General features: G+C 34.4%; 2 protein-coding genes across 3 annotated transcripts; one reads left to right on the plus strand and one right to left on the minus strand.

The window, feature by feature from the left end:
• The first annotated feature begins 987 nt into the window (after positions 1 to 987).
• On the plus strand, positions 988 to 4,414 carry LOC133705107 (uncharacterized). Its single transcript, XM_062130200.1, has 2 exons — positions 988 to 3,640; positions 3,760 to 4,414. The coding sequence occupies exons 1-2, from the start codon at positions 1,583 to 1,585 to the stop codon at positions 4,183 to 4,185; spliced, it is 2,484 nt and encodes an 827-aa protein (XP_061986184.1). The 5' UTR covers positions 988 to 1,582; the 3' UTR covers positions 4,186 to 4,414.
• A 425-nt stretch (positions 4,415 to 4,839) lies between these two features.
• Positions 4,840 to 12,706, minus strand: LOC133705108 (uncharacterized). 2 transcript variants are annotated; one of them, XM_062130201.1, is made up of 14 exons: positions 12,217 to 12,706; positions 10,871 to 10,952; positions 10,052 to 10,155; positions 9,567 to 9,693; positions 9,263 to 9,357; positions 9,012 to 9,135; positions 8,092 to 8,172; positions 7,361 to 7,459; positions 6,736 to 6,894; positions 6,568 to 6,628; positions 6,390 to 6,460; positions 5,985 to 6,029; positions 5,648 to 5,824; positions 4,840 to 5,578 (listed from the first exon to the last, which is right to left on the minus strand). In XM_062130201.1, exons 1-14 carry the CDS (start codon positions 12,252 to 12,254, stop codon positions 5,075 to 5,077), a joined length of 1,767 nt encoding a protein of 588 aa, XP_061986185.1. In that variant the 5' UTR covers positions 12,255 to 12,706; the 3' UTR covers positions 4,840 to 5,074. The 2 variants fall into 2 exon arrangements, with proteins under 2 accessions (XP_061986185.1, XP_061986186.1); XM_062130202.1 differs by lacking the exon at positions 5,985 to 6,029 and having other exon boundaries at positions 12,217 to 12,705.
• Positions 12,707 to 16,854: the final 4,148 nt, after the last annotated feature.

Consider the following 16,854-nt stretch of genomic DNA (forward strand, 5'->3'; position numbering starts at 1 on the left):
CTTGCTTATGTGCCTTCTTTAATGATGTTTTGACGAAGGTAAGGTCTCCAAGTCTTTTAACGGTGAAAGCAAGTCTCTTTCGTTCCGTGTTTTGCTGGTTTGGAAACGTGTTTTTTTATTTCAAGAATTTAATTTTTATATTGTTTTGATATGGTTGTGTATAAAATAATTTTTAAAAATAAAAAATAAAAATTATGACTGTAATAATATTAAAAAAAAACTGAGAAAATAATTATTGATGCATTTTAAACACAAGGTTTTTTTTTTTTTTTTAAAGAACGCCTGGCTATTCTTGTAGTTAAAGGGACAAGCGAGGTTTCGGGTCCCATCATCCCATTGACATTGACAGGACCTTTGCCTTGACACAAGAAGACTCTTCTTAAAAACTGTTTCTGCGAGTTGCAGAAACCCAGCCAAATTGCTAAGTTCACGCAATCAAAGACCTCGAAATCAAGAATTCAGAAGATGGAACAGGTCAAAAGAGACAAATTTCAACCCATCAAAAACCCTTTTTCTTAAAACAAAAAAACAAAAAAACCAAGAAATCAAACTGTAAAAAACTAAGGCTATATACATGATCAAGCAGAACAAAACAACCTTTTTTTTTTTATGTCTAAAAGAACAGCTTTGATGAAAATAACCCAACTTTTTTTTTAAATTTTTGACCCGTTTGAACTTACTCAGTTTTAACAAAAACAAAACCGAATTATACCAAACCAATTATTTGGTTCTTCGGTTCAGTTGAGAATTTCGAAAAAGACATTCAGTACAGTTGAGTTTTTTTAATCTAAACTGACACTCACAGTGAATTATGGGGTGGTCGAAACTGTAGTTTTTTCCCTGGATAAAGCCATAAAAGTCATGTGTAGAAGTAACATCACCAATATCTTATCTCTCAAACAGGAATCATCCAAGGAATCTGAGTTGGCAATGATTCCTACTGGTTCCCATGAAGAGGAGAAGACCTTCATAAAAAAATAGGATAAACTAAAAAGGCTAGCTGGATACATTAAGGATCGCAGTCAATGGTATAATCCTTCCTTGTAACCCCCCAAGAAACAAATTGAACCATACATTATGGTAAGACCGAAGGACATGGAAAAGTGCAAGCAACTTCTCCAGCTGCCATAGCACACTATAAAGGGTCTGTTAGCTTTAAAGATTTGGTTACGAGAAAAGGAAGCTTTTGGCCAAGTTTAGACGATCCGTCAAGAGACTAATAATTTACTGTTAGTGGGAGACAACCGACTTCAAACCATCACGGAGTAGAGAAAGAGATAGGAGAGAGGACGACCCTTGCCGCCCAAGTCATTAGGGGGGGAAAGCTGAGCAAAACTTCCTAGGAAAAACTGCAGAGATTGGGTAACTTTTAACGTTTGTCTACATTTTCACAAAATAAACGTGCTCCCTAAGCTGATTTTCTCTTTGTTTACGAGCATAACTTCTCATTTTCTCTGCAAAAGCTCAGACAACAAGCCCTTCGATTCCATAGTTTAGGAATCAAGCCATTCTAGCATTTTATAAGGCAAGTTTTGCAATAGAACTGCCAACCAAAGGTTGGTGTTGGTCTCATCTGGTGGATATGGATCGTGGCGTATCGGCAGAAGATGGCAGCATTCGTTTGCCGGTTGATGAGCTTCGCAGGCTCAGCGAAAGCTATGGCTCTGCAACCATTTTCGAGCCTCAGAGTGGTATAGAAAATAGAGACAGTGGCAATGGAGATTTTCTTTCTCCAACATTACCAGCAGTACGTGCACCGGAGAAGAAACTCACTCTCTTTGCTCTTCGCGTTGCAATTTTTGAGAAGGCAGCTACTGGCCTGGGAGCCCTCGGGTTTATCTGGGCAACAGTGGTTCTTCTCGGAGGTTTTGCAATTACTTTGGATAAAACAGATTTCTGGTTTATCACCATTATTTTGTTGATTGAAGGGACTCGAATATGCGGCAGAAGCCATGAGCTTGAATGGCAACATCAAGCCACCTGGTCAATTGCTGATGCTGGGATCAAGAGTTTCTGGGCTTTGAGATCCAGCTCACACTTTATTGTTGAAATTGTGAAAGCACTTTTTCGGTCAATAACACGAGTTCGAAAGCAGAGTCCACATGGCAGAGAAATAAGGGAGAATCCTGATGCAGCAAGGAACTGGGATGGCAGGAGGACGCTAAGTCGGACATGGACAAGTTCAGATGTTCCTATTCTACCATATGCTCAATGGGTTTTTCTTTCAAGAAATGTCAGCAAGGTTCTTTACTGGCTACAGCTTGCATCTGCATCAGCCTGTGTGGTTTTGTCATTGATGAAACTCATCAAACATAACTACGGTGAGATTGAGAAAGGGGATACTGACAAGAGGAACCTAAAAGCTGCCCTGAATATTTTCTACTCTTTGGCTTTAGCAGAAGCTCTTTTGTTCCTGATGGAAAAAGCTTACTGGGAGTGGAAGGTAAGCTACTGTAAACTGTTGGAAGAGGTGAGAAAAGAGTGTGATTTGGGGCTTTCAGGCTCGGTTTCAATCAGAAGGTTCTTATACGATGCCTACTCCAGGTGCGTTGAGGGAAGCATCTTTGATGGCCTGAAAATGGACATGGTTACTTTTGCTACGGACCTATTGGCTTCCAATTCTGCCGATGAGCAGCTTATTGGAGCTAGAGTCCTTTGTCAATTTACAATGAATCCTCGGTTTTCTGATGATACTCTCCAAAAGATTGGGACAAATATATCGGTGATAGAACGATTAGTGGAGATATTGAACTGGAAAGACCCACAAGAAGAAGAGATCAGGAGGTCAGCCGCAGAGATACTATCAAAACTAGCTGGAAAAAAGCAGAACTCCCTACGTGTTGCTGGAATTCCTGGTGCATTAGAGTCAATCTCATCTCTTCTCCAAACCAATAGAACCTTCAGCACCACAGCTGATGAAATTGGTGAAAAGACAACCATCCGTGATCATGCACATTATAGATTCTGGACATTCAATCAGTTAGGGCTTCTTATCCTGAAGAAGCTTGCTCGTGACCTTGATAACTGTGGGAAGATTGGAAATACAAGGGGCCTCCTACCAAAAATCATTGATTTCACACATGCAGAAGAGAGGTTGTTGAAAGATGAAAATGTCACACCATCTCAGATTTTGACAGTGAAAAGTTCTCTGCAACTGGTGAAGATGCTGGCAAGCACGATAGGCACTACAGGCAATCATCTTAGAAGAGAAATTTCAGAGATGGTTTTCACCGTCAGCAACATTAGAGATATTCTACGGCATGGAGAAAAACATCCAATGCTACAAAAGCTTGGCATAGAGATATTAACCAGTCTGGCACTAGAAGAGGATGCAACAGAGAGGATTGGGGGAGCAGGTGGAGTTCTTAAGGAGTTATTCAACATTTTTTTCAGCCAAAGAATTCCTGAAAATCAGAATCATGTAAGAATTGCTGCAGGAGAAGCTCTAGCAATGTTGGCCTTAGAAAGCAGAAGGAATTGTCTTCGCATTTTGAAATTAAGAGTACTGGAAAGGCTTGTTGGAGCACTAGAGGTCCCATTGCTTCGGGTAAACGCTGCAAGAATTCTACGAAACTTGTGCACCTACAGCGGCGCAGATTGCTTCGACCAGTTGAAGGGAATCACAGCTGCTGTACCCACGGTAAGTGCCTTCCTAATGTAGCTAGAAGCTGATTCTAGTTCATTTTAACATATACTAATAGATTGCTAGCTTTAGAGAAGGCATGGGAAACGAGATTTCAATGTGTTGTCATGTTGCAGGTGCTGAATGCAGTTATGTCAGAGGAGAACAAACTACAAGAAGTAATGGTTGGACTAGCGGCCGAAGCTTTCAAATTCATGACTTCTCAAGAATCTAACACCATGTTTAATAGAGCTGGAATAAAAGAGGCTGAATTAGCTAACAAAATACTCCAGATTCTCAGAAGGTACCAAAATCCATCAGTCAAAGTTCCAAGAATAAGAAGGTTTTCCATAGAGTTGGCGATTTGGATGATGCAAAACAACGCAGCAAATGTGCGTACTTTCAAAGACTTGGGGTTGGAGAAAGAATTGGAGTGGGTTTTAGAATCCACGGCCGAAGTTGAAAGCTTCAACATATTCTCCGGCACTTTTGGGCTGAGCCGCCACAGCACATCTATTCACTCACTGGTTGAAACTGCAATGCAGTTGTTGGAAGACAGGTAAAATTGTGCGGCAGAGAGTTCAAAACAAGTACTCTTGTGAATATGAAAACACCAAGTTATAGGAGATTCTTTTTTTTTTCTAGACAATATGCAACTGTGTAAGCTACGCAAATAATGGAATCAAGTTGTTGGTCTTTACCAGCAAGGTTCTTAGTGGGATCATGTTGCAGTTTGCTAAAGAATATTTTATGATCAATTACAATAAAGATAAATGCAACGTACAATGGAAATGAGGAACTATAATTCTGAGGGATTATCATTTATCTACATATTTATTTCAAAATGCTCAGATAAATGTAAAAGGGAGGAGGCCCTTCTTATTCAGATGATCCTTCTGTCTTCCCCGTAGACAGAATTGTCAATAAAGCAGGAAAATCTTGCAGAAAGCTAACAGACTAGGACAGTTTCCATGTTCGATGCCACAATAATTACAAATCTTTAAGTCACATAATATCTATAAAGATTCAAGATTCAAGTTTGATAACGCAAGGCTGAGTTAGAACTGAAATGCCTGACTTGTAATCATGCTAACAAGCTGCCAAGGGCCTAGCCGAGAACAGGAGGAATGCGGAACCACATTTCAGTTTCAGTACATCACCTACCAGATCTGATAGTTGTTCAAATGATTTCTTCTCGCTACCAAAACATCAAAACAAAGAGAAATAAAAATGATATTAACAGGTGTGTATCCCTCCTGATCGAAAGTAGAAAGAATCATTACCAGCCTCATATCAAGTGACTGTATACATCAATTTGGTAATCAGGTAAAAGCAACAATATCAACTTTAAAACATTGAATCTATTTTCTTCCTTCTGTTTTTGCCTGTTGTACAGCACTGAATCGTGACACTATCTTAATTACAAAACAATTGATCATGGCATTCTGGTTTTCATCGACCATTTCGGAACAAGTTGAAATCCCAGCGACGCAGTAAACCATCCATAATGTGGTTTGCTGGATTCCGTTCTACAGTCAATGTAGCTTTTGTATTACCTGACAAGTCAGTATCTATAGAGCCGTGGATGCTTCCTGAAGTATCATTGCTAGAAGAGGCAGTTATGCTTTCTGATTCCATTATGGAAGGTGGATTGTCAAATGGAGTTACTACAGATGATGCACTTGTATCGGGAGAAGGATCTAAAGTTGCTAAATTTTGGTGATTGACAGCGGAAGAGGAAGCAGATTCTGTCTTTAAGGGCACATGTTGCTTTACTGAAGTGGGAGTTGGTAATGTCTTCAAAGGATTGCCGAGTTCTGCAATTGAATATGCATCCTGATTATCTTTTTGTGAGGATTTAACAGAAGCAGGACTGACACTGGCCAGTTGTTCCTCTGCATTGGGGTGTCGCAGCTCCAAGTCCTTTAATGACTCAATTACTGCTTCCATGAACATCTGAAATATGCAGAGCAAGTCAACTTTCAAGTAGAACATCATTTTGCATATACAATGTTCAAGACTCACCCTTTCTTCCTCCTCCATATCACAAGGAGAACCTGCCAAGTCATCCAGCTGGTATTCTACATATTGATCATCGTCCATTGTTGTTGGAACAGGTGGGCCATGAGGATGACCACTGGATAATTCAAAGGTAATCATTTTGGATGATGATGGCAAATGATAATCACCAATTTCTTCACGCTGCAGCAAAGCATGCTAGTGTTAGTGTTAAAAAAAATGAACTTCAGTCTCTAGGAAAGGGAAAGGGAACACAGCTCAGGTCATATGATTCATAGAGAACCAGCTGACCAATGTGCTAATCTGTCACTAGCACCATCTGTTGCAAAGGGCAAGAGGATACCTCAACTTCAGATTGATTGTCTTTATGTTGAATATCCAAAGGAACCTGAACAGAATGTATAAAGTCCAACATAATACAGACAAGAGGCAACCACTCCTCCTTCCTAGTTTAGTGAAATTAAACTAATCCCATGGGCAACATTATCCCCATGCAGTGCAGGCAGCATTACATGTGTTGAGTTTCATTAGTTTTTTGTCCTTCCCCCCTTCTGCAGGAGCGCATGGAGAGAGGAAAGAAGAGGATCATAAGAAAATTAAGCACTCAAATCTGATACCCATCAAACAGGACAATCGTTACACTATGGAGCAGTTAATTAAACATACAGTGCATCATACATGCCTTTGACCTCTACACTAAGAATTTTTTTAACATTTCAAGCAAAGAATACAGCATATAATCACTGACCTCTATCCGACTCATAGGTTTTCTGGACCGAACTTGTTCAATGGCATCTGCTGTGCTGCTTGATGATGGTACTACAACAAATAACAAACAGATAGGACAACGAAAAAAAGCAGGAAAATAAAGCTTTGACAGAAATCATCTTTGAGATGCTAACAAGTATAAGGTAAATCAGTCATACCTTTTGATACAACTGGCGATTCTGGGTCACAGCCTACTTCATGCAACGAGCTCCAACTATCCTGAAGGTACAAACAACCAACAATTGGCAAAACAGGATAGTAGAAATGAAATGTAGTGCTTCCAATAATATCATGCCCGATAACAAGATCTACGTGATTCAATTTACCTTACCAAAGTAATCATGCACCATTTCAAAGTATGTCCCCCCCACCTCATCCTCGGGAGGTTGCAAGACATTGTGGAAAAAGATATTTAATGAATCAAAATAAAATTGAGGGCGTGGAGAGTTGTGATCTCCCTCAAACTTGATAATGTTCTTGTCTCCCTGCAAAATTTGCACATTAAAAATCAAGCTCACAGAGTATCATATATACAATCCAGGCAACAGAAATTATTAAACCAAATGCAAGAGTTTCAATCAACAAAAAATGAGCAGCATACACCTCTCATTTGATGAGATTTTAATTAAAATCAACGTAATGGATCTTTGGGAATCATTCCTCAAACAAGAAACTTTGAAAAAACACAGCATATATTCAATATTTAGCCGTTGTTCAACTGTGTCCAGGGTGGCTTCCCAATTGACCTCAGGCTAGAGATATGGAGTAAATTCGACCAAGACTAGAACAGATTTCATCTATCATTTGTTAACACTAAAGAATTTCAATTTCCCGTGATTACAAACCTCACAGAATGCCAAGCATTAGAGCAAACTTTAAGAAAAGTAAATTTCTATCTACAATTGAGCACAATTACTTTTGAATGTTTGCCACTAAATGGAAGGAACTTACTATGTAAGCTTCAAATATTCGATCTGAGTGATAAGGGCATATGAAATCATCATCAATGGCATGTCCAAATAAAACTGGAACAAAGCATGATTTTGCCACCTGTGATACAAAGATGAATAAAGGAGTTATATTCTTCAATAACAGGTAAGATGATAAAATTAGAAACTGCACATTGAAGCGGGGAATGAAAAAAATAGGAAGTTTGGATACAAAAAGCAGTTGAGGGAACAACCATTCAACTTTTTCATTCACTAAAAAAAAACTGTTTGCTACTTCTTTCACATTTCTTTAGTGAAAAAATCCACTGGAATTTTTATAGTTTGGTAACTGCTCCAAACCAACCTACAACTATCATCACATTGATGAAGCTTTCCCACCATAAACTTAGTAAAGTTGGACAGGTAAAAATTAAAAATAAAGTGGCCAGTCACACACTAACGCATCCAATAGTGACTAAAATTTCAATTAAATGACTTGGTGATCATTGTTTACTCTAAATCATGTCTTAGCTTTCCATTTTGACCAAGTGGTTATCCCGTACCATGAATAAATTAAAATAAAATATGAAAAGATAAGACATAAATTAAAATAAAATACGAAAAGATAAGACAGACGTCTCAGATGGGACTAGTATGAACATGAACAAAGTTATAACTGAGTTCTAGTTATCATCCACAAGCTTCAACTTGCAACACCCAATAAAGAAGTACAAGTTGCAGGAGGGAGAGAACCTTAATGGTGTTCAGGTCCATTATGTCAAACTTTGCCTTTTTCTGGATAGTTTTTCGCATGTATTGGATAGCAAATTTCACCTAGAACAAGCAACAAAAATAAACACAGTGAGACAACACAGAGACAAGACTAGAAAATCCTAGAAGAATATTTGTGCACTCATCATTGCATCAATTATTAATACATATGCATAGTTCAGACAGTAAATTATAATACATGTAAATGGTTTAAAGAGTCTGATGGATGTGATTAGGGAAAAAACAAAGATGGATAAAAAAATCCTTCATTACACAATGAAAGGTGTTACTTAATGACAAAACTGACCTACTAAAACATTGACACAACAAAGAGTGGGTGTGTAATGAAGATAAAAGTTAAGCTCCATGATGGGCAATTCAGAACACTAGAAACATTAAACATGGCCACACACTAAAGTTGCTAGACAACCAATTTTAATGTTAAAATAATTACCACCATCATTTAGGCACAAGTAAAATTAAATTTTAGTAAGAGCAAGAGATGAAATAATTACAGGGTAGAAGAGTTGTTTCTAAGTAGCCATCCAAATTCCAAGAAAAGCCAAAAAGAAATGAAAACTAAAGCACAAATATATCACAGTAATAAAATTAGGGGCAAAGACTTCTCTGGAGATCTTCTAATGAAAGAGGCTCTCTATGCACATAAAATTTCTGCAAAACATGCTTGAGTCAGCAGTGGTGATTGCAAGGAAAATGTCACAAATGCAGTTTCCAATTATTAACATTGCAGGAAGATTTTGTCATGAAGTAAAGAACTGTCATAATAAACATGCTTGCAAGTTCATTTATTTCCTGTTATTGTAAATCATCACACAGAATACACTAAGGCTGTGAATCAATGAAGAATATAATTCTCGTAATGTGACTGAATGGTGACTTACAGTGAACTTGGGTAAAGGAAATTTGTAGGTACCCACAAGTTCCATCATCAGGTCAACCAAATCAGAAAAGGGACTGTCAAGAACCATTCCTGTGATCGAGGGATCCCCAGCTCCATACATCAGGCTGTGAGACATCATCAACGGTAGATAAGTAAATAGAAGTGCCTTACACTGCAACAGATCGACATGACCATAAACCTAGACTAATGACACCACAAGAAAAAAGATGTATAGTAGTGAATGAACAGAACCTAGCGACAGCACCCATTGAACGGCCCCATAAGCCAATCAAAGAGACATTTCCATCTTGCCGCAAATAATCAACGACAGCCATGAGATCATCTTTCTAGAAAACAACCAAAGAATGTCTGATGGTTACTTTCGACATTGAAGAGCAACAATTGCCAATATAAAAATAAATAACCAGGTGGTGTCTAAACAATTTCTAGGAGATTAACAAACATTTTAACAATCAATACATAAGATATATGATGTAGTTGCACAATGAGCATCCAACTTCCCTCAACAGATTTTGATAGGATGCCCACAACTTACTTCATTCCATCCTAGAGTGACATAATCTCCTCCAGAAATTCCAGATCCTGAGAAATCGAGAGTGAGAACTGTGATGTTTGAAGGCAGCAATACAATAGCAGCTTCACTAGCATCAACCCTGCACCCACTGCAAAAGCAAAGATACACTGCCATTTAGTAACAATCAGTTTTGTGAAACAAAAGTTGAAGAAATAAATACAAAATCTTAATTAAGTTGATTTTTAATAGAACTGCCAATCTCTCCCACTTCCTCTGCTCCATTTTAACAAGGGTTTAACAAGGGTAAACAGAAGGTAATATTTAGCACCAAGATAGAGAAAGAACTTATGCTTGATGACTATAGAAAATTCTCTTTCTAATTTGATCTGTATTTTCATTCTTCATCATCCAAAATTCTGAGTTTCTACAAGAACACTAGAAGACTCCATCTATAAGGTGCTACAGACAACAATCTACATTATAATAAACCATGATTAACCAGTTACCTGTTTCCATGACAGTATATTACACAGGGCAGAGGCTTTTCTTGGGGATTAACAATGGGCATGTAATGACTACATTGAAGAACATCTCCCCTACTGTTTTGAACCTGCAAAACATTGAAAACACCTTAAACATAAGCCAATGAACAATTCAAATGTTTCAAGTTTCCGAGCAGGCATAAAGAAGATATCATTCATTTACTAGCAAAAGCTGCATATAGTTGATAATTCTTTACTCCTCTTTTACAATTATAAAGTCATGTTTTCAATGGGACAACCACGGGAAAGGAAGATCAAATATTTGTAATGGATATTACTTGTGTAGAGTTCTGTATGAGTCTCTTGTGCAGGTAGAACGTGCAAGTTTCCATGAATAGTTGAGTGCATGGACCATGGCTAGGTTGCAACTGTAATGCCCAGTTCCATTCCATGATCCCAGTAAGAAAGTGTAAGGAAAATGATTGGTTGATCTAACTCAGCAAATAATTATGCTACATGGGGATATTCCAGGACCTTCAATTTAAAAAAATTACAGCACCTAAAATTTGTAACATGGATGACAAGTTGCAAAGTATCAAAAATATTAATGATAACTTCAGCAAATCTACACTAGGCTTGACAAGTTGTGTGAAATTGCTAGGGGTACTTGTTTGCTGAACTGTTTTTAATATAAATCAAGCTGATGTCAAAAGAAGATGTCAACATGTCAGAGGTATTTAGCAAGTTTATCAGTCACCTGTCTATATGGAGAGGAAGACATAAAAATCAAAGAAAATATAATCAAACATAAAAATTGACTAGTCCACCCATATTGGCACTTACCTCCACGTCCTTTCTTTGGTACCATTTTCCTTTCAACATGAACTCTTGATCCAACAAATCATGTTTTGGGTTGTATTCAGCTCTACAGAACAAAAATGGACTGAATCATGAAAAACTATAAACAAAGAAATGGGCCAATACATTGACAGGTATGCAGTCATCAAAAATTGTAATTTCCTTGGCATGCATCCCATTGAGCTTAGATAACTGGTGTATAGCAATGAAGTCTAGATGTTTTCAATTCAGCTTAATGTCAGATAAAAAGTGCAGTGCATAAATGCATCACACTAAAGCATGCAACATCAATTAATGCCTTCTTGTTCTTAAAGAGTCCAATGAAACCTTTTTTTTTCCTTTTGCTTCTGGAGAATCAATTATTGAATAATGCAAATAAAAACATGTGTGGAGCCTACATTTCCGGAAAAAAATTGCTATCAAACACGCCTCAGCTTATAAGAGGATGCATCGGATCTACAAGATGTCTTTGATGACTGAACTTAATAATGGATGTTTGACTTTGATAGACATTTAAGCAATAAATAGTTCAGTGTCTGTGAATTTAGGAACCTTATTCGATTCTCATCGAAATTGTTCAGCATCTAGCATCAATTGTTTCCAAGTCAACTGCCAATTTAATAACCCCCAGAAAGTTTATTTTGCTGTCTATATTTTCACTCAGTATCACGTGAAATACGCAAAAGTGGAAAAACTATGTAAACAAAGCAAAAGAACTAAAAGGTTCTGATCCTCACATGCCAACCCTATCAAAACAACTACTGAAATTTAACACATTTGACTTTCAAAAGAATATGAAAAAAAGTAACAATATATACTATCTGCTATGCACCATAATATGATTTCGTTTACAAAAATGAAAAACTACCTGATACAATACATAGCGTGGAATCTAACGATCAAAATTGACTAATCAATATAGAGGATTTAAACACAAGAATACCACGTCCGTACAGAAAAAAAAAGAAATCAGCACAGAAAGAAAGATCTTGGATTCTGAACAAACCACACAAAGTATAGAGTCGAAGCTATATCATTTGAATCCCAATAATAAATCAAAATCAAAAGCCCTTTTGGTTGCCAAGCAAACCGATAAAAGTAAAATCAAATTTGAATCTCATGGTGTCTGTTATCTTCATGACTGGACAAAAAAAAATCAAAATTAAGAACTTTTGAGAAAAGGGTTTCCAATTTTAATTCAAACCCAGATAGCAAAAACCGACCAGGATTCAAAACGAAAACTTTTCCCTTCCAAATTTCTAATCAACTAAACAAACCAAAATCCAGATGGAAAATAACCAGATTTGAAGGAAAGAAGAGAAATTTATTACCTGGGTGGCCGTATAATAAAATTAACAAGTTGCTCCATTCGATCTCTCTTCTCTTGGTTTCTCTCTTGTGACTATTATAAATAATAATGTTCAAAACTTTTTTGTATTACAAAAAAAATTAGATAACAAAGAAAGAAAGGAGACAGAAAGAAACAAGAAGAGAACAAGGGGAAGACGGAACAGTCTATGTATATGTTTTCTGTTCTGAGAGTGTATCAGAAGATGGATGATTTATTCTTTGTTTCTAACAGACGAAAAAACAAGAAAAGAGAAGGAAGGAAGGAAGGAAGAAGAGGGCATTGTTGTTTTTGTTGTTGTAAGTTGTTCTGTTTTGATTCTTCTATTCGGATTCCGGTGTAGTTGTTGTTCTGTTTCTGTCCTGTTCTGTCCTGTACTGTCCTGTTCTGTTTTCCCTTTCCATAAGAAACAAAAACATTGTTTTGTGCTTTTTATTTGTCTTTTGTCTTGTTTGGCTTCTGCAACCCGTGCCTGATGTCTCTCTTTGTACCAGGCTCTTCTCTCCATGCGTGTGTGAATTTAAAGCGTGGGACTTCCATCTGTATCGAGGAGCATGGAGGTTTTTTTTTTTTTTTACACAGTAGAAAAAAATCAGTAAAGTAACCCATTTAAAAAAATAATTCAAAAATTAGAACAATTTAACGAATTGCAAATAATATTTGCAATTTATTTCAAATTATACATCATGTCTTTTGATAGATGGAACATTAATCACAGTAAAAACTCCATTGATGGAGATTTGTTAAGTTATTGTCTATTAAAACAAGTGTTTTCAGCCTATGCTCGTAAAAACAACTACATTAAGTTGATATGATATGGTTGAACATTAATTTTAATATCTCAGTAAATGCAACAATAAACCAGCTAATTATGTATGTTTTAGTATATATATTACATATGTTTGGAGGATTTATTTTTATTAGTATTGCTAACAGTGCAATTCTTTTAAACTTTATGACAATACTAAATAATTTTTTAGCCAATTTGAATTACAGTTTGAGAGAGCCATGTTTTCATATCTATTGCAGCAATTATGCAAAGTATATCTAGAATAAATAAATAAATTATTGATTATTGATTATTATTTAATTATTAGAATTAATAATTCCATGCCTTTGTTATGAAATTAGTAATACTCACTAGTTTGATAGTTACGCTATGCTATGAGTTAAATGTTATTGCTATTAAACTCAATTTAGTAGGTAATTGTAAATGAGTATAGATAGAATCTCAATTTTATTGTTTTTAGTATATAGTATAATTAAATGTGTGGTGTTTAATTGAGATGTTTCAAAGAGTTCTACAAAACAATTTTGCAAGATTATGTTGACTATTTTCAATAAAGCTATGTGTCTTCTGATTTTTCTAAGACGATAACGATATGTTTGGTTGGATATAATGGATTTTCCAATGCAATGATCCACAATAGTTCGACATTTGGTTGTATAATTTATTAAAATAATTTTTCACTTTAAAATATATTATTTTAATATATTTTTTTATTTTTTAAAAATTATTTTTGAAATCAAAATATGAAAACGATTTGAAAATATAAAAAAAAATTAAATTTTGAGGGAACGTGTGGCTTCAACCGCGTTCCCAAATGAGACCAAAATCATAATGTAATAGATAATTACAATTATAATAGTGACTTATTATAGTAAAAGTCATATTAAGAAAAAACTAGATAACAAACCATTATACAATTAAGATAAACATGTAAGGACTTAATTGCAGAAATGTTTTCATCGTAAGGACTAAATTATAATTTTTATAAACTAGAAGGACTAATAAACTTTTAAATAAGAATGAGTTTGTAAATGAAAATAAAATATAAGAAAACAAAGAAATATCAAGCACAACTAGAATTTAACCGAGCTAGCATGTACATGTTTTCTATTTTTACAGGAAAACGTTAAGAAAAAATGGAACGGGTGGTAAAAAAATAAAAATGCAGTTCACCCGGTATACTGTGGATGTGGATAAGAACAATATTTTTACTGTCTTGCCCTTTAAAGAAAAAACCTCATAAGTTAATGGTTAAAGGTAAAAATGTATCTGCCATTGGATTATTTTGGTATTTTAAAATTGACAGAATTGCACAGTAAAATAATATTAATATCCTTAAATGTAAGAAATTGTTAGGCTTTCATAAGAGGGTTATTTTTGTATTTTTATGTAAAAATGCACAATAAAGTCATCTATTTACCCTTATAATAATAATAAAAACTTTAACTTACAATGAGGGGCGTGTTTGTCTTTTCATTTAGATAAGCATAATAAAAGACTTAATTACCCTTGAAGTTCATGTTTTTATACATTGGATAAGAGGGTGTTATTATTATTAGATTGTTGGTTTTTTTTTATTATTGGATTAGGATACGAACACTTTGATATTTTAATATATGAAAAGTATATTAAAAAATTACATTGATGTGTGATGGGCATGCATCAGTTGTTCTATTATTTTTTGACGACGTGTGTGACTAATTTTAGTGGCTAAAAACATTGTTCTAGGACAACATCCAATTCATCTCGGTGTTTCCTCAATAACTCAACAACGCATGCACAAAAAAAAACTCTGATATGACATTAACAACCAGTTTTTTCTTCTTATTTATTTTCTCTCGCTTTCTTGATATTTACGTCCCGCCTCTAATTTATCAAATCAGAGGTGAATGAAAACTATTTTTAAAAAATACATTGCGTTAGCTATTTTGTTGTCTTTGGACGACGAGTACAACTAATTTCAGTGGCTAAAAAAACCATTATGGGACATTATCTGATTTATCTCAGTGTTTCCTTCATAACCCAACAACATATGTACCAAAAGGAACTTTAGTTTGGCATTGATAACCATTTTTTTCTTCTTTTTTCTTCTCTCTCTCTTCCTTGATGTTTATGGGCTGCCTCTAATTTCTTAAATCATCTCATCAACTTCTCTTTCTTTTCGATTTAGTTCATGTTTTTTTGGTTATTATTTGTTTTATTTGAAATAATTTATAAAATTGGAATTTTGTTTCGATTTCATCCCCATTCAATTTTTTTATTTGTCAAACTTGTCTTCATTCTCTTAATTCCTAATTATGTAATCAGAGATAATTTTTTAAATTAATTTTTTTATGATTTCACCCTCTATTTTTTTTCCCTATTAGATTTTGTCCTCATTGTTGTTTTTTTTGCTTTGAAAAATTTTTTAGATTGGTATTTTTTTTACCTGATTTCATTATTCAACATTAAATTGTTTTAAATTTGAGCTTTTTAATTAAGCCTATGTTTACGATTTCACAGCTTAGAAGTTTGGGAAATTAACCCAACTTTAGGAGGTTAGCCCAAGATTGCTTTGATTTTGTTTTATCATTTTTTTTTATCTAATATTTTTTCATTTTCATCCTTCAACATTTATTTAATTGGAGATTATACTTATTTTTTTATCGACTTTCTACCTCTTTTGTTTTATCCTTCATTTTTTTTTATTTGATTGAATTATTTCGTGTCTTGTTATTTGTTGTTCTTTTTTAATTCTTAAATTAAATAGAAATTGTTGATTGAATATAGACGGATGCTCATTTCATTTTATTTTGTTTGGCTTGCATTTCTAAGGCGTTGCTTTAGTAGCCCATGAGGCTTCTTTCAATATCATCATGCTTGGTTTTCGGGCTAGGCTAAAGCTTGAGTTTAGGTTTATTATAAATTAATATTTTGGGTTACAAAAGATTATTTTTTGCTAACTAAATTTGTACTTAGGCCTGGTCCATGAAGAATTATTTCTTCTAACCTATTGTTTGTATAATTTAGCCCATGAGTTTTAATAGTCTCTTCCATAAGCATTTTTAATAAATGAATAATTTTTTCATCTTGAAAAATTTTAGATTTATGATTTTTATGTTCAGATTTAATTCTTATTTTATGGTGGTTAATTAAATATTGATAATGTGTGAATTAATTCTGATTATTACCAAAATTAATTCTTCAACTTCTGAGCTTCCAAAATCCACTATAAAAAAGAAGGTGAATGAAGATTTTTTAACAATGTTTTTTAAATTTTTAGACTCTCTTCCTTACCTTATATTTTAGTGTTTTATTCTTTTTTTACGGTTTGATTTTCCTTTCAAATCTAGAGTTTATATTTATTTTATTAAGAGATATTTAAGTTATATAATCTTTAGTTCAAATACCTTATTTAGAAGTGTATCTAAACTAATATAGTGTTGTTGGAATTTTGAGAGACATATTGCAATCATTGCACAAGTGAGGAGTAATAAAGCCTTAAGGACAAAGTATCTTTTATTAACAATAACAAAAGTTTCATTACTTTAAAATACTTCAACAAGTAATTAACCTTTTTTATTTTAATTTAAACATAGTTATTTTTATTATTAGTATGAATGTTAGGACTTTAATTTTATATCAATTATAAGTTTGAATAAATGTTTAAAATGTATGTTGATATTATTTTATTATATCTATCTTAAAAGCATGTATGACTTATAGATTTAAAATTACATGCACTCTAAGTTTTTTTTTTATAATTTTTTATGTTTTGAATACTCTTATTATGATAAACTAAATATTATTACTCACTGGTATAATATGTTTATAACTTTGAAAAACAAAATA

This window comes from Populus nigra, chromosome 10 (assembly GCF_951802175.1).
Source record: "Populus nigra chromosome 10, ddPopNigr1.1, whole genome shotgun sequence".
NCBI lineage: Eukaryota > Viridiplantae > Streptophyta > Magnoliopsida > Malpighiales > Salicaceae > Populus > Populus nigra.